Genomic DNA, 27,000 nt, shown 5'->3' with positions numbered 1-27,000 from the left:
CTCTTTCAGGCCGCCGCCTTGCCTGCGTTAAGATCCAAGCAGGCCCCTGGCTATATGCGCCGCCTCTAGCCAGGGTACACCATCCCCCCTTTGCGTTAGCGAAAAGCTATAAAAAGGTTATAAACTTTAAGACTTTAAGACTTTAAGACTTAAGAAGCTAGCAGAAAATGCTTCATGTTTGCAGTTTATTATTGTGCCAATAATACAAGACAACATTAACCATGGAACGACGATTCTATTGGACTGCTGGAAAAGCTATATAAATCTTGGAAACACTGTTATATCCACAAAAATATGAATCAGTTTGCCAAATTTGTCAATGCTGACAGCGACCACACCAATTAGATCATGGGGCACTGGTGTCAAGCTAAAATCACTTTACCACCCTTCAGAATCTGCAAATACAATTTCTCCTCTTATCTGGCAGAGTTTATGTGGCAGTACAAGAACAAGGACAAAGACTTCTTTTGGGAGTTTCTGGCTGATGTAAAGGAACTTTTAAAAAATATGAAACAGTGACTCGAGAAACACAGGACTTGACTTGAACAGCATTAATGGATATTGTTAGAAGGGGAACATTCAGTGAGTCTGGAGTGAGTTGAGGCTGAATATAATTAAATCATTAGACCAGAGACTGCAGTGGCAGTATTTTGGATTGAAAAATTGAGTGGGCAGGTATTCCGAGCTTTTATTCTTTTTCCATATAACCCCATCTCCTTCTATGCGAAGATTCTTAGAATGTAAAGCATGGTAATTATGGCTTTTGCTATTGCCTCAGCTTCAGCACAAAATTATATGAAAAAGAAAACTTTTTGGAGATAAACACGTGATAGCTATAGCTATCACGTGTGCTTCGAGATGGACACATCAAGGATTTATTAACAGTATATTTTGTAAATGGAAGTGCGACCGTGAAAAGCATCTTTAAAATTTGCATTTCCGGTGCCGGCACAAAAAAAATTGAAGAAGCCTGAGAACCAAAGTTATTTGCTTATGAAACTGTGAACAAGGTAACATCAAAACACCGTGAACTGTACCTTTAGGGAAACGACCAAATGCGGCCCGACCCCGCGAAGTACCCACAGACTTACCTGGCTATCGCCCCCTGGCGGCTATTCGTATTGGTTCCTGTTTTCATAAGCTTGCTCGCTGGTCTGACCATTTACTTCGCGTGAAAGCTGGCAATATAAATGCGTATTAAAAGTATTGCACTTCTAAACCAATCCAGGATTTTGATTAAAAAAAATTACCTGTGACTGTTCTTCGCTCTCGTGAATGTCAGCGCATGCCTACGGCTCGTTGTTTGCCTCGCTCGCTCGTAGGAGATTCTTTTACGAGACTCAGTTAACAAAGTCGAGTCGCCTCTCAAATCACGTCGTTAGAGCTCAGAAAAATGGTCAGTTACTTCAATTCACTGTTATTTTACTTTTCTTGCTGATAAATGTCTCAGAGTTGGGTATTTGAAGAGAAAATCAAGCGGAAACCATCCTCTTTGAATGGAGGACATGAACGAATGAGGAAGCGGGAAGGCGGGAAAATGACCCAAATGACTTGTGGGTAGACCTAGTCCATGACTTCCTAGGGCACAGGCAGCCCAAGTATGTGGGATGTGTTAGTGTAGTTTGAGTCTTATTTTCTAAGGCTTTTACAAAAAGCTACGCTTATGACAGAATACTCCCAAAACTCATGAAATATCCAGTTATCTGGAACAAATTTTGAACGAAGAAGGACATAAGATATCACAATGGTATAAAGATAATTTCCTCAAAGGGAACTATGATAAATATAGCTTGATGTTGCTAGGCAGAAAAAATAGAAATAAAGACAACCTATCTATACAGGTTAAGATTGATGAAGAAATAATTAAATCGTCTACTGAAATGAAACTGCTAGGAGTGACTCTTGACGATAAGCTGAACTTTAGTCTTCATATCAGTGAAATATGTAAGAAAGCAAGCCAAAAAGTTGGTGTGTTGGTAAGGCTTAGAAATCTAATCCCAGTAGACGCCAAATTACAACTTTATAAATCAGCAATTTTACCCAATCTCACATATTGTCACACGGTATGGAACTTTTGTAAAGCCGCTGATGCTAGAAAGTTAGAGAGAGTCCAAGAGAGGGCTCTACGCGCAATATTTAATAACAGAACTGACACTTATGCTGAACTTTTGAGGAGAGGGCGATTGTCAAGCTTAGAGAATAGAAGATTACAAGACATTCTTATATTAATGTACAAAGTTAGAAATTCCCTAGCTCCTGAGCATATTCAAAGTATATTTTTTCAGCAAGACAGGAGTTACAACTTGAGGAGCGATTTTCCTGTTCCAAGATTTAATACAATCACATATGGTAGACACAGCATAAGGTTTCTAGGCCCCTATATTTGGGGTAAAATAAGTCAGGAACTTCGTAATAAGACCAGCCTACAGGCTTTTAGGACGGGAGTGCGCACTCTTGATGTGCTTGGCCTGCTGGATGGCGCATGTGACTGCATCGCGTGCTCATCCTAGTGGGGTGGGCACGTGGGGTGGTCCCGTGTGCTGTCTGGCGGTCGGGCACATGAGGAGTGTGCACCACCCTTGTATCATATTTTTATATTAATTTGTTTTGTTATTTATTTATATGTTGCTTGTTTGTTTGTTTGTTTGTTCTTGTGTCTATTTGTATACACATGTCTGTTTACTTGTATCTACGCCTGTGATAGTTCGTCTATATAGTGTTTGTGTATATAATATATTATATTAATATGTATAATACGTATAGTTTTCTATAATATTTTTAATATTTTAAATATAGCTAGATTAGATTCTAAATCACATTATTTATTAATCATCTGACTATTTATTTTTTATAGTGTCCACAATTAGCTTTTTTTAGCTAAACACTTTTGACACTTAAATAAAGTTTATGTATGTATGTATGTACCTAGCCTACCTCGAGGCGTTTTAGGGAGCTAGCGACGCCTGTCTAAAAACGCGTGCGAGGGATCTGTTACCTGGTTACCTTGATTAAATTAACTAAGGTGGGCTTCCTGTGGTAGATGAAGAATGCAATATATATATTTTTTAATACTTCTCTAACATCTAAGCTTAGAGAAACTACCTATTTGCATCCCGGTTTCTGTCATCTCCTTGATGGTTACTCCTGGTGATAATTTTCTAGCAGTTTTACAAGGATTACAAACCAAGTCTAACTTTTGAAATTTACGCGCCATTTCACTTGATTAGTGGCTCCCACGTGACAATACCCAAACTGTGAGTATTGTTTTCAAGCATTCAAGCGCATGTAGTGTAAAACTGTTTAGTTCCACTGCAAAATCCATTCTGCCGGCATAAAGTACGCCGCATGACGCCGTAGAGGTAAGCTGGCGAGGTGTCCTTGTTCACACAGCTTGAGTATTTAGTGCTTTCTTGGCGTGAGTTTAGTCCAGACCTGGGAATACGCGAGAGTCCCAGGTCAGGACAAGCGTGATATGAGCTCGTGGGACTCGTGTGTTGTGTTTCTGTAATTATGAGTAAGAATGTGTAAACATCCTTTTTAATCTGCAAGCACATGCATATTTAGAATATTATAAAGCGGTAGATTAGAGGTCCCGAATACAAGTATGAGACTGCAAATTGCAAGTGAAGATAAATCAATCGACTCGATTAATTTGCATGCATTTGCATTGATACGGCTCATGGATAATACGACGTTTGAACTTAGGCTAAAGTATACAAAAAATGATGGAGACACTCTTTTTGTTTGATAAAAACCTTCATAGAATCGAGGATTAATAAATATAAATGAATAAGAATGTTCAGACAAATTTCACTAAATACTAAGGACATGCAAAGGGTGTGCATGAAATACTTGAGGTATTTTCAGACATTCATTGCACATAATTTTTCGGTATCCCCCCTCTTACAACCCCCCAAAATTGCAGAGCCCTCCCCTCTGGAAATTTGAGTCTGCAATATACCCTGTGTCAACCCTGCCCTGTAATGTACACTATCTGGTTGAGGATCACATTAACACAATAATATTTTGCTGCTATCTTATGCATTATAAAAGGCAGAATCATATTGTGTTCATAATTTCAACCTTCATCATTGTTACTGATCATAAAATAGTGCTGGCGATTCAAGCAACCTCCGGGATTAAATGAAACCCCTGTTTATAAACACTGAAGTTTAAGAACATCCAGGGGTCTCAAGCCCCATATTTATGAGTTTATGGTACATTCTCTGTATTTTTCCCCTTTTTCTTGTCATCATTTAGTTCTTCCATTCCCTTTATAGAGATCTTGATTCCCATGATCACTAGTGAATAGGCAACTTGAATAGGCTAACAGGGCACATGACTTGAATAGGCTAACAGGGCACATGACTTGAATAGGCTAACAGGTCACATGACTTGAATAGGCTAACATGTCACATGACTTGAATAGGCTAACAGGTCACATGACTTGAATAGGCTAACAGGGCACATGACTTGAATAGGCTAACAGGGCACATGACTTGAATAGGCTAACAGGTCACATGACTTGAATAGGCTAACAGGGCACATGACTTGAATAGGCTAACATGTCACATGACTTGAATAGGCTAACAGGGCACATGACTTGAATAGGCTAACATGTCACATGACTTGAATAGGCTAACAGGTCACATGACTTGAATAGGCTAACAGGTCACATGACTTGAATAGGCTAACATGTCACATGACTTGAATAGGCTAACAGGACACATGACTTGAATAGGCTAACAGGTCACATGACTTGAATAGGCTAACAGGTCACATGACTTGAATAGGCTAACAGGACACATGACTTGAATAGGCTAACAGGTCACATGACTTGAATAGGCTAACAGGTCACATGACTTGAATAGGCTAACAGGTCACATGACTTGAATAGGCTAACAGGTCACATGACTTTTTGGGTGGCCAACTTTGGCGTGCTCAGGATTAAGGGACAATAACAGCAACAAAAAGCAACTTATTTAGCGCTTACAGTACATGTAGGCCAGAAAGTTTCTCTATCACAAAGGGCTTATTTTCATTTGAAGATTCTGTTATTTTCATTCTCTGGCATTGTGAGCGCGACTTACTGTGTTTATTTTGGCTTGTACTTGCAGCATAAAAAACATCATGTGATCAGTAAGCGCAAGTATTGATTTATTGTATTCCTTTATTGCTCAAAGCAATTATTGCACATGCAATGCCTGTCTTTTATTTGGCATTTACATTTAGCCAGATCCAGAAACGAATGTCTCTGAAAAATTGACTGAATCTTTACATACTTAAAGGGTCATAAATTGTAATTTATAGACAAATTTGTAGGAGAAAAAAAGTTGTTATAGAACATTATTTTGATAGTTACACCATCCCACATACATTTTTAAAATTAATGTACTATCAGGTTTCAAGATAAAATGCTTTCAAGATTAATCTTTATCCATTTCAGTGGACTCCTGTGTTGCTATGGTTTTTATATTAACCCAAAAAATATAATTTTATAAAAATATAATTGTCTTTCTCAACACTTTCATTTTATATATGCAGGTGTTGAGATAGACAGATAGATACTGGTTTCACAAAAAAAGACAAAAAGTGAAAGTCATAGCATTAAACCAAAGTTACTTATTGCTTGATTAAAAGGCATAAGACTCAGAGGATTAAGCTTCAAATAAGTGCTTACACTATAATTTTCTCACAGGAGTTTTAGTAAATAGGTAGCTGTAATTAAGTGATAATGGTGATGTTACCATAAATGGAACTGAATTCTGTTAACTCCACAGACTGTCATTATGGAAAAGAAAAAAAGAATCAAATTTCACAGACTAGAAGATGTACTTCCAGGAAAATGTGAGTGAAAGCCAAACACAAATGTCATATCTATCTCTTTGAGTGCTGATTACCATGAGGTATACAGTAGGCAAAAGCATATAAGAACTAGAGATTAAGAACCTACAGGCTGAATTTTGGTATTTGAAGCACCCTTTTTATATGTCAACTTTTTTGCCAAGTGCATACGCATCACTACATATTCTCTGCCAAGTGCATACGCATCACTACATATTCTCTGCCAAGTGCATACGCATCACTACATATTCTCTGTCAAGTGCATACGCATCACTACATATTCTCTGTCAAGTGCATACGCATCACTACATATTCTCTGTCAAGTGCATGTGCATCACTACATATTCTCTGTCAAGTGCATACGCATCACTACATATTCTCTGTCAAGTGCATACGCATCGCTACATATTCTCTGCCAAGTGCATACGCATCGCTACATATTCTCTGTCAAGTGCATACGCATCACTACATATTCTCTGCCAAGTGCATACGCATCACTACATATTCTCTGTCAAGTGCATACGCATCACTACATATTCTCTGTCAAGTGCATGTGCATCATTACATATTCTCTGTCAAGTGCATGTGCATCACTACATATTCTCTGTCAAGTGCATACGCATCACTACATATTCTCTGCCAAGTGCATACGCATCACTACATATTCTCTGCCAAGTGCATACGCATCACTACATATTCTCTGTCAAGTGCATACGCATCACTACATATTCTCTGTCAAGTGCATGTGCATCACTACATATTCTCTGTCAAGTGCATGTGCATCACTACATATTCTCTGTAAAGTGCATGTGCATCACTACATATTCTCTGTCAAGTGCATGTGCATCACTACATATTCTCTGTCAAGTGCATGTGCATCACTACATATTCTCTGTCAAGTGCATGTGCATCACTACATATTCTCTGTCAAGTGCATGTGCATCACTACATATTCTCTGTCAAGTGCATGTGCATCACTACATATTCTCTGTCAAGTGCATACGCATCACTACATATTCTCTGTCAAGTGCATACGCATCACTACATATTCTCTGCCAAGTGCATACGCATCACTACATATTCTCTGTCAAGTGCATACGCATCACTACATATTCTCTGTCAAGTGCATACGCATCACTACATATTCTCTGTCAAGTGCATACGCATCACTACATATTCTCTGTCAAGTGCATGTGCATCACTACATATTCTCTGACAAGTGCATACGCATCACTACATATTCTCTGTCAAGTGCATACGCATCACTACATATTCTCTGTCAAGTGCATACGCATCACTACATATTCTCTGTCAAGTGCATGTGCATCACTACATATTCTCTGCCAAGTGCATGTGCATCACTACATATTCTCTGCCAAGTGCATGTGCATCACTACATATTCTCTGTCAAGTGCATGTGCATCACTACATATTCTCTGTCAAGTGCATGTGCATCACTACATATTCTCTGTCAAGTGCATGTGCATCACTACATATTCTCTGTCAAGTGCATACGCATCACTACATATTCTCTGCCAAGTGCATGTGCATCGCTACATATTCTCTGTCAAGTGCATACGCATCACTACATATTCTCTGTCAAGTGCATGTGCATCACTACATATTCTCTGTCAAGTGCATGTGCATCACTACATATTCTCTGTCAAGTGCATACGCATCACTACATATTCTCTGCCAAGTGCATGTGCATCACTACATATTCTCTGCCAAGTGCATGTGCATCACTACATATTCTCTGCCAAGTGCATGTGCATCACTACATATTCTCTGTCAAGTGCATGTGCATCACTACATATTCTCTGTCAAGTGCATACGCATCACTACATATTCTCTGTCAAGTGCATGTGCATCACTACATATTCTCTGTCAAGTGCATACGCATCACTACATATTCTCTGTCAAGTGCATACGCATCACTACATATTCTCTGTCAAGTGCATGTGCATCACTACATATTCTCTGTCAAGTGTATACGCATCACTACATATTCTCTGTCAAGTGCATGTGCATCACTACATATTCTCTGTCAAGTGCATACGCATCACTACATATTCTCTGTCAAGTGCATACGCATCACTACATATTCTCTGTCAAGTGCATGTGCATCACTACATATTCTCTGTCAAGTGCATACGCATCAATACATATTCTCTGCCAAGTGCATGTGCATCACTACATATTCTCTGTCAAGTGCATACGCATCACTACATATTCTCTGTCAAGTGCATGTGCATCACTACATATTCTCTGTCAAGTGCATGTGCATCACTACATATTCTCTTCCAAGTGCATGTGCATCACTACATATTCTCTGTCAAGTGCATGTGCATCACTACATATTCTCTGCCAAGTGCATGTGCATCACTACATATTCTCTGCCAAGTGCATACGCATCGCTACATATTCTCTTCCAAGTGCATGTGCATCACTACATATTCTCTGTCAAGTGCATGTGCATCACTACATATTCTCTGTCAAGTGCATGTGCATCACTACATATTCTCTGTCAAGTGCATGTGCATCACTCAGATTCTCTGTCAAGTGCATGTGCATCACTACATATTCTCTGTCAAGTGCATACGCATCACTACATATTCTCTGTCAAGTGCATGTGCATCGCTACATATTCTCTGTCAAGTGCATGTGCATCGCTACATATTCTCTGTCAAGTGCATGTGCATCATTACATATTCTCTGTCAAGTGCATACGCATCACTACATATTCTCTGTCAAGTGCATGTGCATCGCTACATATTCTCTGTCAAGTGCATGTGCATCACTACATATTCTCTGTCAAGTGCCTGTGCATCACTACATATTCTCTGTCAAGTGCATACGCATCACTTCATATTCTCTGTCAAGTGCATGTGCATCACTACATATTCTCTGTCAAGTGCATACGCATCACTACATATTCTCTGCCAAGTGCATACGCATCACTACATATTCTCTGCCAAGTGCATACGCATCACTACATATTCTCTGTCAAGTGCATGTGCATCGCTACATATTCTCTTCCAAGTGCATGTGCATCACTACATATTCTCTTCCAAGTGCATGTGCATCGCTACATATTCTCTGTCAAGTGCATGTGCATCACTACATATTCTCTGCCAAGTGCATGTGCATCACTACATATTCTCTGTCAAGTGCATACGCATCACTACATATTCTCTGTCAAGTGCATACGCATCACTACATATTCTCTGACAAGTGCATACGCATCACTACATATTCTCTGCCAAGTGCATGTGCATCACTACATATTCTCTGTCAAGTGCATACGCATCACTACATATTCTCTGTCAAGTGCATACGCATCACTACATATTCTCTGCCAAGTGCATGTGCATCGCTACATATTCTCTGTAAAGTGCATGTGCATCACTACATATTCTCTGTCAAGTGCATGTGCATCACTACATATTCTCTGTCAAGTGCATGTGCATCACTACATATTCTCTGTCAAGTGCATACACATCACTACATATTCTCTGTCAAGTGCATACGCATCACTACATATTCTCTGTCAAGTGCATGTGCATCACTACATATTCTCTGTAAAGTGCATGTGCATCACTACATATTCTCTGTCAAATGCATGTGCATCACTACATATTCTCTGTCAAGTGCATGTGCATCACTACATATTCTCTGTCAAGTGCATACGCATCACTACATATTCTCTGTAAAGTGCATGTGCATCACTACATATTCTCTGTCAAATGCATGTGCATCACTACATATTCTCTGTCAAGTGCATGTGCATCACTACATATTCTCTGTAAAGTGCATGTGCATCACTACATATTCTCTGTCAAATGCATGTGCATCACTACATATTCTCTGTCAAGTGCATGTGCATCACTACATATTCTCTGCCAAGTGCATACGCATCACTACATATTCTCTGCCAAGTGCATACGCATCACTACATATTCTCTGCCAAGTGCATGTGCATCACTACATATTCTCTGCCAAGTGCATACGCATCACTACATATTCTCTGTCAAGTGCATACGCATCACTACATATTTTCTGTCAAGTGCATGTGCATCACTACATATTCTCTGTCAAATGCATGTGCATCACTACATATTCTCTGTCAAGTGCATGTGCATCACTACATATTTTCTGTCAAGTGCATGTGCATCACTACATATTCTCTGTCAAATGCATGTGCATCACTACATATTCTCTGTCAAGTGCATGTGCATCACTACATATTCTCTGTCAAGTGCATACACATCACTACATATTCTCTGTCAAGTGCATACGCATCACTACATATTCTCTGTCAAGTGCATGTGCATCACTACATATTCTCTCTCAATGACATGCACACTACATATTCTCTGCCAATGTCATGCACACTACATAATGTCTCTCAATGACATGCACACTACATATTCCCTCTCAATGACATGCGCACTACATGTTGTCTCTCAATGACTTGCGCACTACATGTTCTCTCTCAATGACATTCACACTGCATATTCTCTCTCAATGACATGCACACTACATATTCTCTCACAATGATATGCACACTACATATTCCCTCTCAATGACATGCACACTACATATTCCCTCTCAATGACATGCACACTACATATTCTCTCTCAATGACATGCACACTACATATTCCCTCTCAATGACATGCGCACTACATATTCCCTCTCAATGACATGCGCACTACATGTTGTCTCTCATAGACATGCACACTACATATTCCCTCTCAATGACATGCGCACTACATGTTGTCTCTCAATGACTTGCGCACTACATATTCTCTCCCAAAAACATGCGCACTACATATTCTCTCTCAATGACATTCACACTGCATATTCTCTCTCAATGACATACGCACTACATATTCTCTCCCAAAAACATGCGCACTACATATTCTCTCTCAATGACATTCACACTGCATATTCTCTCTCAATGACATACGCACTACATATTCTCTCCCAATGTCATGCGCACTACATATTCTCTCCCAAAAACATGCGCACTACATATTCTCTCTCAATGACATACGCACTACATATTCTCTCCCAATGTCATGCGCACTACATATTCTCTCCCAAAAACATGCGCACTACATATTCTCTCCCAATGACATGCTCACTACATATTCTCTCAATGACATGCGCACTACATATTCTCTCAATGACATGTGCACTACATATTCTCTGCCAAGTGCATGTCCTGTTTGTCTATCTTCCGTATTTGTTGTAGCTACTAATTTGTGACGGTATTCGTGATATAAGAAGTTTTGTTAAAGGTATGAACCCAGAAGATAAACCGCCCGTGGAGGAAGAAAAGTCAGTAACAATCATTGTGAGCTTCACCTCCAGTAAACCAACCGCCAAAGATGATTACAAGTGTATCGGGGGTCAGACTGACAAAGGTGTTCAGCATCAACAAGGATCACCCAAGGATTTTCCAGTCAAGGAAAACCAAGGAACGATTGAGAGTTTGAATACTAAAGAAAATGGGAATACCTTTGCAGCTGATAACGAAAGTAAAGACAAGAATAAGGGCTATGAGGAAAGAGAAATATGCAGGATGAAAGCCAAGAGTGCAAAAGTGTGTACACCACCGAACATGAGAAACGAGAGACTAAGTACCAAGAAACGTGCTCAAGAAGGCGAGAATGTGAGCCCTCAAGTAGAGAAGGAACCGAGATATCTTGATAAGAGAGTCTCCAATAACACCCTGGGACCAGTTGACAATACCTTGGGACCTAAAGAAAGAGCAGGTGAGAACACCGTGGGACCTAAAGACAGAGCCTATAGGAACACCGTGGGACCTAAAGAAATAGCAGGTGACAATACCTTGGAACCTAAAAACAGAGCACATGGGAACACCGTGGGACCTAAACAGAGAGCAGATGGAAACACCGTGGGACCTAAACAGAGAGTAGATGGGAACACCGTGGTACCAAAAAAGAGCCTCAAAGATGAAAATGACTTACAAAGAGCCCCAAAAAGGCGAAATTGGAGAAAAAATATGCGCCGTCCATCAAGCGGGTCCATTGGACAATCTATGGCAGACTCACCTCAGCGCGGCACACCTCAGCTCTCAAAGTCTGATAGGAAGGGGGAAAAGACGGCAAAGGGTAAAGGTATGCTTGATGAAGGCCCACACTCATTTGTGTCCCCACCCTTTGTGTCCCTAACTAGATTGAAGCTCTATGTCATTTTTATAATCCATATTCATGTGTTTATTTGTAGTGTAGTACGTAACACCGTGGAAAATCTAATAACAAAATAGAAGCGGGGGATGCTCTAGGGTACCCACAATAGGCGACATGCAATGAAAAATCACGGGACATTTTGGGTGGCACAATCATGCCAAAATGTACACAGAAATACCCACGGCCTATACTCCAGAGAGCAACTAAAAATACAATAATAATAAATACGTTTTTTCTGACAACGGAACGACAACTTAATAAGTTGATGTTTTTGCGCGTGAGTTTGCAACCAGAAAGTCACGTGCGAGTCGCCTACCAAACCGTGTTAGGTTTTCAAGTTTATAATAACCTTTCCAGTAACATAACTATTAAATAAATGTGACGCCTGTACCTTGTTACATTTTCCTCGTCACGCGAGCTCAGCGCACCTCGTAATTTTAGCAAATCATTTCACAAAATGAGTTATGATGATGCATATGACCATTCGTATGGACTGGCAGAGAGAATATACCCTACCACTTTAAAGTTGACGACGACGATCGCTAGGACGAGAGCGAAAAAAATGCGTTCACGTTTTGCGTTCTATTCCAAGCTGGTTGCAATTGAATTAGCAAATCATTATAGCCAGAAACAAATTACAAGCCAAATGTTCGCGTCCTCCAATTGACCTTGAGACTTAAGTTGGAGTTTCACGTCGTGGATTGGAGGAAAACGGCTGAAACATACCAGAGACCCATTTTCACGTGCTTCCATTGAATTCACATTCCAATTCCACTGTTTTCTGCCGTCGTCGTTCACATTATCATCAAAGTCCCTTATATCTGTTCATTAAAAGCTGATTTTTTCTGTCTGTTTTGATTTTTGTTTAGAGATTAAAAGAGTGATACCTGCTGGTGAAAGCAAGACGACCGCGCCCAACAGTCCCATCGTTGAACGACCGCGAAGGGGAGCTGAAACAAACCGGAAGTGCCTACCTGATAGTGATCTTTTCACTCAGCCTCTGAGCATTACAGAAATCGCTGGTCACGTGCCAAATTTTGAGAAGAGAGAGCATAGGAGCGACCAGAAGTCTTCCTCCGATAGCGGATACAGTGAGTCAGTTTCGGGACTGAAATCACCTCGGCTAGTACCCAGACTTCGACCAGGCTTGTTGCATATTCCTAAGACCCTTTCTGATCATTTAAGGGCGTCGACGCTTGATGGGAAGCCTGTGGTTATGTCTGGGTCTAATGCTGAGGAAAATGGTATAGCTCAGTGCCCTACTGGTAAAAAGCCTAAAGTGAAAGAACCGGTCGCCATTAGGCAAAGATCCGGAATGCCACCAATGAACAGAAGGCTTAGTCGTGGGGGCGAAAAGCCCTACACCAAGGGCAGCTTACGCAACAAGCAGCCAATCAACGCTAATTCCCATTGTCATCCGAGCGTCGATCAGCCAATCAACGCTAATTCCCATTGTCATCCGAGCGTCGATCAGCCAATCAACGCTAATCCCCATTGTCATCCGAGCGTCGATCAGCCAATCAACTCTAATTCCCATTGTCATCCGAGCGTCGATCAGCCAATCAACGCTAATTCCCATTGTCATCCGAGCGTCGATCAGCCAATCAACGCTAATTCCCATTGTCATCCGAACGTCGATCAGCCAATCAACGCTACTTTCCATTGTCATCCGAGCGTCGATCAGCCAATCAACACTAATTCTCATTGTCAACCACGCATTGATCAGCCAATCAACGTTAATTCCCATAATCATCCGAGCGTCGATCAGCCAATCAACGCTAAGTCTCATTATCATTCACGCTTCGATAAGCCATTCATCGCTGGCCCCTATTGTCAATCACTAACCAAGCAGCTAGTCGATGCAGGTTCGTCTAGCCAACTGAGCATTGAGCAGCCAATCAATACCAGGCAATCAATCTGTGATCCTTTCTATGATAGTCTAGCTTATCAAACCGGAATTCACCCCAAGTCTTGCGCACCAACAACATCGGAGACATTGCAATATAACCGTAGCAAGATGACTCCGTTTCCCATGATGCCACACGCGCCGGTTTACCCTTTCGGACAATGGCCTGGTATGGTCCCGCCCTTGTGGCAACCTGCCTTTCTGAATAGCCCCTTTTCCAATCCGCCGTCTCCCTTTATGGGCTACCCGGGCTTGGCCCAACCTTGGCCTGTCCCACCCTTTAGAGCTCATTACCCTGTAGTAGGTTCCGGTTGGTGCTTGCCAAGGCACGATCGACCTTTTGATGTTCGCTCTCAGTTGCGAAAGCTTTGGGCAAGTGAGAAGGACGATAAGGATTCTGCAGCATTTACACATTGCGCCGGGGAAGTTGTTTTAAGTCCTGTCGACAGGCAACTTACCGGCAACTTACCTGTGTCAAAGATGGATAGCCCTTGTATTAGCATTCCACCTGACAGCGCCATTGAAAACCCAAGTGCAGTGAAAGTGCCCAAGGAACCTGTTGAGAAAAAATATTTGCATGCAGAAGAACTAAAGCCCTTAAACAGCTACAAGGAGCTTAGGAAATTCAAGAAAGAGATCACCATTGTCATTTCCGAGGGACTCCCTCAAGATAACCTGCTTTTCATGGAGAGAGCTAGAAGCCCGTCCCAAGATGTGTCCCCTCAAGAAGAAGATGATGAAGAATATACGAAGCCAGTATTTGATGGCATCTGGGCCCTTGAAGAAGACTTCGAAGAGAATCTTGTGATAGACGATGTTGACCCGATGTTAACGGATGACATTTGTCGTGAGTTCATGATGTCGGGGGAGTGCCATAGAGGTGAAAACTGCAAGCTACGTCACCCTGCTTGTCGCTACCTTGTACGACCTGAGAACACGAGGCAAGAGGCGGTTTCTATACGGCCCCAAAATGACGCTCACTCCTACGCCGCTATCTTGGCAAATCGAGACGAAACCTTGGATCACGCTCTCTTAAACAACAGTGTGGCGTCGATTGATACACCTTCACGCAGTTGCGAGAACCCAGCGGCGATTAATAGAAGCTCCGACGGTCGACTACAACGGGGTTTGTCTGTGGGAACATACGCCAATGCACTGTTGGATCCTGAGCCAAAGGACGAAGTCACCGGGGACGGCTATGAGGCTGGTTTTCCTTCACTCGGAGGAGCATCAGCCAGCCCCAGTACAAAGAGACCGCGTGATACTAGATGGTCGATCAAGCCTCGAAGTGCCCCTATCCCCAAGACGAATCCCTGGTTTGCTAGGTGTTATCAAGATGAAGGAATTCTTGACGACGCTGCTTTAGCAAACGAGATTCAGCTTGAAACGGACGCAGCTTGTGCCGAAGAACTGCAAGCACTAGAATATCAATCCCTGCTTCCTGTGGATGTGGATAAACACTATACTGAGGCTCATCAATACGAAACTGATCTTTACGGCACTGATGACGTATTTGAGGAGGACGTTGACCTGGTGCCCCCGACACCGGAAGGGCTTGATTACCAAAATCAGAACTCCCCAAATTTAGGCAGCTCATCGTGCCAAGATATCAATTATAGCGTGAGAAATAGCAATAGTCACAATTTATCAGCCAAGGAAGGAGGACCGAGGGAATTGGAAGTTACGTCACCGGAAGTATGTGCAGACGACTATGACGTGATGATGTGTGACATATGCATGGATCGAAAGAAGAACGCGTCGCTGCTTTGCGGTCACAGATACTGCTACCTTTGCGCATGTCAAATGAGGGCCGACGATGGGAAGTGTGCGTTTTGCAAGAGGCCAATTCTTACCGTGATCAAGACTTTTAACTAAGCTCTCTACACAGAATGTGACATTGAATAGGCAAGTCCAGATAAAGGTTTTACTTGTTTAAACGTGTAAAATGAAAGGTGCCCGTGTTGGACGTTGTCCATGTTGTGCCCTAGTGGCGAGGACACTTGTTAGTGGTGTTAACTTTGTTACCTTGATATAAAGCTATTCCAAGAAAATTTGTCACACAAGCCTACGTGCTACGTGCCTAGGGTCCAAAGAAAAACACGCGTTAAAAATTATATATAAGAAAGCTACTTTCGAATAGACATAACCATGACTACTTATCCATGATTTGGGAATCTGGAAAAGTTTCATGTAACAGAATGGATTGAAAGTTGCCAAATTACCCGTTATTCTGACTTCCCATGCTCCTTTGCGGTCTGGGCGCATAGGCTTGAGCGCGACATTTTTTTTAAATAGCGATGAAGGTGGTGCCTGTGTCATGTTTGACCTCGTGACCTTAATATTACTTCAGTGATTGGTGTTATTACCCTGATCAGAGGGTGATACCTGTGTGATGTTTAGCCTCGTGACCTTGATACGACTTATCAGTGATTGGTGTTATTACCCTGATCAGAGGTGATACCTCGGACCCCAGACAGAATCTGTCATTGTTATAGTTTGTTGATATTTGTCAAGCTTAAAGGGGAAAATGCTAGTAAGGAAAAGTAAAATAAACTGCTATTAAACCTCTTTCCTTACACTTTCAATTACTTGTGTTGATGCTGATTTTCTAAAATTTATGCAGATTGTACTCCTCTCTTTTACTTTATTGTTTAAAGTCGTCCTGGGCCCTAGTTTAATAAAGATGTTGAAGAATCGCATAAATCGGTCAGTATTTTATTTTATTACATGATTGACATTTTCCATTGTTCTTGTAAGTCCTTTATTTAACTTAAATATCACTACTAATTTACCTACTAAAATACCTACTGCTAATTTACAATCTTAAAGAACGGGGTGGGCTTGAAGTATCAGAAGGGAAAAAGTTGGGTTCAATAACTCGTTAAAAATAAATGAGGTTAATAACTAGAATTATTGCATGATTAATTTACATGAACGGGAGGGCTTGGTGTATCAGCAGGGAAAAAGTGGACTTTAATATTAACTTATTAAATATGAATGAGGTTAATTACTTATTTCAACTCCACCTTTTGAAATTGAGTCCGTGCATGGAGCAGCCCCTCTTTGTCTTAATGTTAATTATGATTGTGTACGGTATTGATCTAATGAGCTTCTCAAATTTGTGCAATCAACCACCAACTCTCCCGGGCTTCATTGCATCAGGTCAATAATAACCTAAACCTTCTTTGTTTTTTTCCAAAAAAGTCGATTATTATTGAGTCTTGCCCTCTTTTCCCCCTGTGTAAATTGTTATTTGCTAGGTATAAATCATCTAATAAGCCTCCTCCTAGTAACAGCTGGGCGTTAGTCGCACGGTTGGACATCTTGTTCTGGACAGGGGGCTACACGGTCCTGTAAGTCAAGTTGGAAAATTAGCTAAGACGATCTAAGAGGACTACGCCATACAAGCAGCCCCCGGTCTCCCATTCCCTGCCGCGACCGTGATTGGAGTCTCAACCGTTGATAAAACTGATTCTTGCGCTTTTTGCCAGCTATCACTCCTCCGCATGCTACAAAGGTCCGAAGGACACCAGCAGAGTGAGGCTATCCGGTGGTTTTCTTCCTACATCGTTGTGTTGATTCTCGAGAAACAAAGTTGTATCTTTGACATTTTCGCGAGATTAGATACTATTATGAGACTCGAACTCGTAGTAGTATGTTTGCTATTCCGCGGTCTTCCTGTGTAGAAACAGGTTATTTTAGTTACGTTCCGTCATTATAAACAAGCACTTGGTTCCCATTGGTCGGGACGTGTTTTATTGTCTCCTGACCAATTGGCATGTAGTTAGTCAGGGGTATGTAAAGGCTGCGTGATTTTCAAAATGGCGGAGGGCGAAAGAGAGGAGACCAAATCTACTGGCAATTCTTGCTCTAATTCGTCAGGCGAAACTTATAAGTAGGTATCAGCGATTATTGTATTGTCATAGATATATATTGTCCTTATTTATACCTTTTTCCCTCCTTCCAGGCACATAGATCGCCTAGTGTTGCTTCATTTCTTCGTTGTTTTCGTATCAAGTTTTGCTCTTGGATTATTATTTCTCCACTCTTCTCTGACGTTTTGGCGAATGCAGGTTAGTAATTATCAATTTTTCAAGTAAAACGTAAGGCATGTAACTGTTTGGAACTCTTACTTCGGTTTTGAGTGAAGCTTGGTTCTTTTCAACTCGATTGCTTTCCCTAAAACACATCTAAACCGCAAAAGCGAAGGTAAGCAATGCCATGTTATGTTGATGTCAAAGTTTCTATAAACTGATTAAGCTGATATCCTTAAATGGAAAAGTTTGAAATAAGTTTTTGCACCCAGTTTTTTGCACTGTTCTAGAATACTACTACTGTATATTAGTGAATTATATCGCTTAATGGCTGATTAAAAAAAGGATCAAAGTTAATCCGTAGAAGTTTGTGAAATTTGTATAATGGTATAAAATGCGTGCTAAAATGCATGACTTCACGGAAAACAAAGTTCCCAGTTAATATCTAGTTAAAGATCATTTTTGTCATAACCACGAGACTTTAATAAAATTGATATGCAATTAATGTAATGCTGCTATTTTGAGTCAATTAAAAAGTAACCAACAAACATACACTATGTAAAGTGTGCCTTATTGGTGATAGGCCATTCCAGCTATAAGCATGCGCGCACACTCACCATGGAAACCTACCTCAACTACTGTCATGGTGCAAGCTTAAAAAGTTGTGGTAGGTTTCTATGGTAATACACGCGCAAACTTATAGCTGGAATGACCTATTAGTTATTGCCAGAATATTTTGATTAATGCAAACACTTTTAATAAATTGAAATGAATATTTTGCAATAGTTGCAATGATTATCAGTTCTGAATGCTGTAAATAAAGCAGATATATGTACACAGTTAAACATAGTGCACATGCCAAGGCTCAGATAGCATAAAAAATTCTTTTTTAGTCCTGATGTGTTCTGAAATTCATAATCAAATTGTGCTCATAGAAAACAACCTTATTATTGCTATTGGTCATTAGTATAATTCCCTTCCTAATATTTTATTGGGTACTATATTCCAATATACACTAAAATATAAGAACATCATTAACAACAATTTTCAGCCTTAAAATGTCCCAAAAATAAGAATGGCCCAGCCTTAACTGAAAATTACCGTAAATGATCTAATAAACGCTCCCTATCTAAAGAACACCTCTTATATAATGAACACCCCCCTAAGCTAACAAGTTTGTAATGAACGCCCCTCTCTAATAAATGCCCCCCTCTATTTAACACCCCTTACTCTCCCTTCCAGCTTTAAAACAAACAACATAGGAATTTGGATAATATAAATCAAATTTAATTATTCTGAGTTTGGCTGGGTGAGACTTGGGTTTGTTCTATTTTCATAGTTTGTAAGGAATGCCCCTTTCTAATAAACGTCCCCCTCAGACCATGGAAATTAAATTAACACCCTGGGTGTTCATAAGATCACAAGATAAAAAAAAAGAGTGTATGTGTACTTAACAATATGCCCATAGTTTTCCACGGTATTATACACCACAATATTTGTCATTTAATGATCAAAATGTTGTGGAGTCGCAAGGCCCACAGCCTAATGTTTTCTACAACAACGAAAAATCAAGATACTGCACGTTTGTTTGAAATGGTGCATGACCCGTGTTTGCAGTGCATAGATTATCACATCCTGTGGTATGTACACTGATTTACTATAGCTAACAACCAATAAGAAAGTGAGATTACACACAAGTGTTGTAAACCTATTTAGACAGGTTTTATACACAAATTAAAATTAAAAATTAAAAATGTAATAAAATAAATTCCTGTTTGGAAAAATACTAATTTCACCGTTTGTGTGCTTCTAAATAAATGTTTTGACATGGTTCGTAATTTCTTTATATGTAATATATACATGGCATAACACAGAATGAAACACTTGTCTGGTGCAGTGTTATTAGAATCTAGAGGCAACAAATAAAGATTACAGTGATTTCTAAATTAATTAATTAAAACAATCATACTGTAAAGCATTAAAATGTTTTTTTCCTTCACAAAGCTAGACATGACTTAAATTACAAGCTTGCAATTACTTAGAAACACACAATAAGAAAAGAACAATCAAATCCAAAATACAAATCTCTGACTGGAATCAGAGTCTTTTATGTAGTTGTATTTGAGACAGAGATGTTGGGTTCTTGTGACATACCTCCATTTGCCTTGCAAATTTTTCACAATGAGAAATTAAAACATACATTTTTCACACTTTTCCATATTTGCTGTATTTTACCTTAGTTCAGAATCACAGTCAATTGTGAAAAAGTAATGCTGTTGTAAGCTTCCATGTACCACTGATTGGCTGGCAGAGTTGTAATGTTAGAAAAGTTTTTATCAGTTATTGGTTACACTTGGGTAGAGTATGACATTACCCTGCTCACCACTAAAACTCATTCCTACACTTCAGTTATCCATGATTTCATTTGGTATTAGCAGAATTAAGCACCTGGAGCCAAAGGTTGTCAGACTTCAGTCTACTCATGTTCTGCTAGCTGTTTCAAAATTGCACTCATAAGGGAATGATTTTTATGTTTCTAAGATTGTTATTAATTTTCCTTTTTGTCTTAGAGAGGATTCATTAGAGGTTCGAGCAGCCCATGAACAATAATCATGTACCAAGATAATTTCCATGATATTACCTTGATATTGCCTTACCTTTTGGGTATAGCTTTGGATATATATTAGAATTAAATTGAGATACTGTTTGCATCAATCTGATAAACATTTTTCAAATTTAAAAAAAAAACTATGCAGGAATGCCTATAGAGTTAAAATTGTCATAGAAAGTATTTCAGAAAAACAGTGCCTTGAGTGAATTTAGTATCAATTTTAACAGATTCCAATAAACACATTTCCATGGAAATTGCCATAATACTGACATGTTTACGTTTCTAAAATCACCCAAACTGTTGCTGCCAACTTTAAAGTTCCCTGTTACAAGATTGTTGATACCCATTACAATACAAAAATATAAGAAAACCTTCACAACAGTATGCATTTGTAGTGTCATGCCATTGCATGTTAGCATGCACAGAAGTTCAAGATTGACAACTTTGCCACCAAATTTTCAAAGTTCTTATAACCTTCCACTTATAGCAATCTAGCCAAATTAAAGCATACAGTAGATAAGTAGAATTTGAATTTTCTACAAGTCTTTTCTACAAGTCAAAAATTTTCTTGGCAGTGTAAAAGGACATTGAATCCTGGGAATAATTTCCTGTTTTGGTAGGAAAATCTTAAACAATGCATTTTTCTTAAATGTGTTAAAAGACTGCACTACCACAAAATATTGATGAAGAGTTTTGATGCTATGACACCTACGAGCAGTTCTTAGCTACAGACATTGCATTAGAACACATTTTTCAATTTTCATCATGTCAAATCTTCATTGCATTTAAGTGTTTAAATTATACTTGTGTTTTTTTAGTAAAGGCTTTATCAACCTTAGATGCCCATGTTAAAAAATAAGTAAAGCTATATTTTCTGATTTTTATATTGTGTTTTTAGTAAAGGCTTTATCAACCTTAGATGCCCATGTTAAAAAAATAAGTAAAGCTATATTTTCTGGTTTTTATTTTGTAGTTTTGTTAGCGTTACAGACGTTATATAGGAAAAACTGCTTTTTTTTAATTGAAAACTCTGTGAATCTAATATCATGTGGATGTTGTCTTTGTAATAAATCTTATGTTAGATGTTTCCTATGTAAGGTTGACTTTCAAGAATTCACCCATAATTCTTGAACTATAAAGGAAAATGTTCTGTTACAGAGTCTGAAAATGTAAATCTGTAATTAACTTTTTTGAATATTATTGCATTTTATATATCGTTTGGCAACTTTCTCTTTTAGCTAATGGTAAATTTCCTGTTTTATCTATAGATCTAGGTAAATAAAATTGTTTTTAAAAAGCACAGGGAGCCCAATAAGGCCAATTTCCATGCAGTTGATAAAACCAAACTATTTGCATATGTTAAAGTAAATTTTAGTCCCAAAATGATTAAGTATCAATCCTCTCTTATTTATAAAACAAACTATATCAGGCTTTTAAGAATTTTTTTATCTTTTTCTGATATTATTATAAATTGTCAGGCTAAACATCAAGATCTTTTTTTCTAATAACATACTTTTTTGCATATTTTTCTCTTGAATAAGTTAATCACTTGTTTTTGCTTTTGCATCTTATAACCAGTCTCATAAAAAGTGGCCAAATCACTTTACATTTGTTTTCATTTTCTTTTATGGAAGTAATAATGCATAAATGTAGCAAATAATACATAGTGATTTTGTGGATTTGTTCAACAAAAGGCATTAATTTCTGCAATTTTTAAAAGAGTCACATGTATGATGTAAATCATGATTAGAGTCTGGTTTATGATTGTAATGTTGAGTGTTATAGAAAGAATTCCATATAGTGGTTGTGAGGCCTTGTTTCCAAGGCAATAAACCTTTGGCGGTCTAGTTGTTTGGTGCCCCCCCCCCCCTGAATGTGCATCAGGGTAAAAGTGTTGATTTCATAAACACTAGACAAATGTGAAAAAATCGATTCAGAAATGTGAGTTTTGAAATTTCCATTTTTTTGGGTTTCTCATGTGGAATTGCTCCCTACAATGAGACGAAAATCATTTTGCTTTAAAAAGCAGAGAATTATATGAGAAAAATAAAAAATTGTTTTGTTGTAGGTTTCAAAAACAGTGCACGCTTGTGAGAATGTTGCCATTCTTGTTTTTTCATGCAGCGTGCAGTTTTTTTTCCTGAAGCTTAATCAGTGGACTACCAGGTTGAGATATAAAGATAACGGTAAAACTTGTAACCACACGATCATAGGAATAACTAAGAAGACATAAAGAAGGGAACCAGTTAAGCGCGCACATATATTTTATCATGTAAGTTGATTGACATCTCAATCTATGTTGTCTATGTTAAATGACTAATGCCTTCCAGTTCATATCCTTTTTTCTGAGGGTTGACCAAAATGCCTCAAATATTACAGATTTGAGTTGAGCAAACACATGTTTTACAGTATCCATATGAACCACAAACCATTTTGAAGAAGAAAATATAGAATCGACCAAATCTAACAGTTCTTGGTTATATGGACTTTAAACAACATTTTCTTTGTTATTCTAATGATATTTAAGTGAAAAACTGCAAAAGTTTGTTGTTCACAGGGTTGTTTAACTGGTTCTATGCTGTGTCATATGCATTTTCACTTTCATTATTGTCTAAATTTGCTATAAATACCCTCCATACAGAAAAAGAAGAATTATTTGACAGTTCATTGATAATTAATAAAAATTTCAAGGAAGAGGCTTAATATTCTACCATAATTTTCATTTTTTAAATTTGAGACAACAGCCAATTGTTATCTCTCCTTAATAATGGAATTCCATACAAGAGATCCTCAGAATCTTTTGTGAAACTTGCCATAGCTCTTGCATTGGGTATGCATTTTCACTTTCATTATTGTCTAAATTTGCTATGAATACGCTCCATACAGAAAAAGAAGAATTATGCATTTTCACTTTCATTATTGTCTAAATTTGCTATGAACACCCTCCATACAGAAAAAGAAGAATTATTTGACAGTTCATTGATAATTAATAAAAATTTCAAGGAAGAGGCTTAATATTCTACCATAATTTTCATTTTTTAAATTTGAGACAACAGCCAATTGTTATCTCTCCTTAATAATGGAATAATGGAATTCCATACAAGAGATCCTCAGAATCTTTTGTGAAACTTGCCATAGCTCTTGCATTGGGTATAGGTAAAGTATTGCTATGTGAAACTTGCCAGCTCTTGCATTAGGTATAGGTATAGTATTGGTATGTGAAACTTGCCATAGCTCTTGCATTGGGTATAGGTATAGTATTGGTATGTGAAACTTGCCAGCTCTTGCATTGGGTATAGGTATAGTATTGGTATGTGAAACTTGCCATAGCTCTTGCATTGGGTATAGGTATAGTATTGGTATGTGAAACTTGCCATAGCTCTTGCATTGGGTATAGGTATAGTATTGGTATGTGAAACTTGCCAGCTCTTGCATTGGGTATAGGTATAGTATTGGTATGTGAATAGTATGAGAATTATGCACACCTGTCGTCAGGCCCCCACCCCCCCACCCCCACTCGACTGGAAGGTCCCCCCTGATGATGGAAAATTGAGTACCACTGCGAGCTAGGGCGAGCAAACTTGCCAAAGAACCCATTGGGAAAAATATTGACTAAAATTTTAGGCCTTCCTTTTTCATATCTATCACCTTTATTCCTTTCACTTCTTAACTTTACAATGCCACCCTTGCCTTTCCATTTTGTATAGTTTTAGTTTTAAGCATAACTAGCAATTGCCATTATCATTCATATGCTTTAATGATTAGAATAAGCGCCTGGGAGCTTATTTAATTTTCTGGGGCTTGGGGAGGGGGTGCTTATTTCAAAATTCGATGTCAAGAGGGGGCGCTTATTTAAAGGACAGCGCTTATTCAATCATTACTGTAACATGAGTTTTCACAACCACTAACCCTAATTCTTAATTTCAGTATGAAGACGGCTATTACGAGAACTTGTTTGACTTGGGATACCAACAGAACTTTGTCCCCCAAGATGACATTGTAAATGTGGTGTCCTACAATGCGAATTCGTCTTTCTCCCTAGTCAGATGATAGGATGTTGGACTGTGTTAGACATGGACATGAAGGACATGAATTAGATGGCTTATGTCACAGGTTCAACAACCGCAAGGCAAAAAAGATTTGCTCTGGATATCTGTAAGACAGTAATCGACAGTAATCAAGACAATAAGTGCACGCTCTGGAAAGGTTGACAAGAAGGACCATGGATTACGGGCAGTCTATGTGAACATGCCCAACATTAAGAACACAAAGTGAAGATGTTCGGTGTAAAACATGGCTCATGAGTAAATGACAATAGGAATAAATTACAAGATATATAAAACATCCATATGTTGGAATGTAACCTGCAAGAGACCCACAAAAACAAGTGCATTTAATAAAATAATAACAATAAGCCACTTTTCGGTAAGAATCACGTGACTTTTCGAGTGGTAAACCCGCGCCAAAATAAACACAGAAATGGCTGTGGCTGTCAGAGATAGCCTGGGTGCCAGAGGCTCGGGCTTCACTCGTTTACTGTCACGACGGCCAAATCCTGGTAACAAGGGTAGGCGAGAAAACGACGAAAAAATAAATACTGATGAAAAAAATAAATACTGGTGAAAATAAACACTTTTTAACATAAAAAAAACTCGAGTGCCCTAAATAAATTGCCTTCTGTTGTTGTTGTTTCGCGCCAAAGGTTCGAGTGCCTGCGAATTTGCCTCTCAAAAAGACGCGTGGTTCATTACAACATGTCGAAAAGCGACCCAGGAAAGCTCGCGGAAAACCGTTTTATCGGACGTAGCGCTCGGCCAAAAACAAGGAGACGCAAGCTCGGCTTCGAAATTTGCTCGCAATTGCCTCCATTTTTTCGCTAAACAAAGATCGGCTATTCCAGTGGCGCGAAAGCTCAGTGGTACGGGCTCCAGTTTTCTAGCAAGGGAATGGCGGTCCCGACACGCAAAACCTAACTAACCAACCTGTTATTGTGGGACGTCAAAAAAACTACTGAAGAAGGCAGAGTCCATCTTCAGTGTCTGTACTTGGCTGCATAATAAAAAGAGGCATTAACATACTAACACTCACTGCATGGCAACACAGTGCGCCTTATATAGCAGTCCGAATAAGACCCCGTGTAATGTAAATCCAGAGTAATTCAGCCTATGACTGCAATTCTGGATAAAGTCGGCCCAGCTTCCTTTCCTAACTAAGCTCGGCTTTTCCGTCTTTCGCGCAACTAGCGCCAGTTGAGCAAGTTACTCGGGCCCGTCCCTATTCAGGGTACCATTTCACCTAGGCAGCTCGTCCTAGCTCGCGTGTAGTTTGGGGGATTCTTGCGAGCCCTGGGAGCAATGTTAGACACAATTGTTGGTTGTCGCCAATACGTTGGATTGCCAAAATGTTGTCCGCCCACATAAATACAATATTGAAAATGGAATAAGTGATATTAGTGATATTATCATGTGAAATTACCAATCTACTGAGAAAATTTGTCAACCCGAACCGACATGATCCCACAACCCAACATGATCCCACAACACGACATGATCCCAAGGACACGACATAATCCCCACAACCCGACATGATCCCCACAACCCGACATGATCCCCAGGACACAACATGATCTCCACAACCCGACATGATCCCCAGCACCCGACATGATCCCAAGGACACGACATGATCCCCACAACCCGACATGATCCCCAGGACCCAACATGATCACCAAGACCCGACATGATCCCCAAGACCCGACATGATCCCCAGGACTTGACATGATCCCAAGGACACGACATGAAAACCACAACCCGACATGATCCTAAGGACACGGCATGATCCCCAAGACCAAATAGATCCCCATAATCTGCCATGATCCCCACAACCCAACATGATCCCCACTACCCGACATAATCCTCAAAACCCAACATGATCCCCACAACTCGACATGACCTCAAGACCCGACATGATCTGCAGGACCCGACATGATCCGCAGGACCCGGCATGATCCGCAGGACCCGACATGATCCCCAGGACCCGACATGATCCCCAGGACTCGACATGATCCCCACAACCCGACATGATCCCCACAACCCGACAAGATTCCCACAACCCGACATGATCCACAAGACCGGACATGATCCCCAGTACTCGACATGATCCCCACAACCCGACATGATCCCCAAGACCCGACATGATCCCCAGGACTTGACATGATCCCCAGGACTCGACATGATCCCACAACCCGACATGATCCCCAAGACCCGACATGACCCCCATGACCCGACATGATTCCCAGGACTCGACATGATCCCCAAGACCCGACATGATCCCCAAGACCGACATGATCCCCACAACCCGACACGATCCCCACAACCCGACACGATCT

General features: G+C 39.7%; 1 protein-coding gene and 1 long non-coding RNA gene across 3 annotated transcripts; one reads left to right on the top strand and one right to left on the bottom strand.

Annotated features, from left to right (window-relative positions):
• Positions 1-371: 371 nt before the first annotated feature.
• Positions 372-2,063, bottom strand: LOC116610020. Its single transcript, XR_004293216.2, has 2 exons — positions 1,251-2,063; positions 372-1,178 (listed from the first exon to the last, which is right to left on the bottom strand). It is a non-coding gene; the product is annotated as an uncharacterized LOC116610020 (long non-coding RNA).
• A 1,068-nt stretch (positions 2,064-3,131) lies between these two features.
• On the top strand, positions 3,132-25,266 carry LOC116614665. Of its 2 annotated transcripts, XM_048734266.1 has the most exons (7): positions 3,132-3,359; positions 5,118-5,139; positions 5,781-5,847; positions 11,150-11,992; positions 12,934-17,865; positions 17,938-18,043; positions 24,543-25,266. In XM_048734266.1, exons 3-5 carry the CDS (start codon positions 5,790-5,792, stop codon positions 15,843-15,845), a joined length of 3,813 nt encoding a protein of 1,270 aa, XP_048590223.1. In that variant the 5' UTR covers positions 3,132-3,359; positions 5,118-5,139; positions 5,781-5,789; the 3' UTR covers positions 15,846-17,865; positions 17,938-18,043; positions 24,543-25,266. The 2 variants fall into 2 exon arrangements, with proteins under 2 accessions (XP_048590223.1, XP_032231787.2); XM_032375896.2 differs by lacking the exon at positions 5,118-5,139 and having other exon boundaries at positions 3,133-3,359.
• The last annotated feature ends 1,734 nt before the right edge of the window (positions 25,267-27,000 follow it).

Source organism: Nematostella vectensis, chromosome 11 (genome assembly GCF_932526225.1).
Source record: "Nematostella vectensis chromosome 11, jaNemVect1.1, whole genome shotgun sequence".
Taxonomy (NCBI): domain Eukaryota; kingdom Metazoa; phylum Cnidaria; class Anthozoa; order Actiniaria; family Edwardsiidae; genus Nematostella; species Nematostella vectensis.
This window is presented reverse-complemented; position numbering and strand designations above follow the sequence as displayed.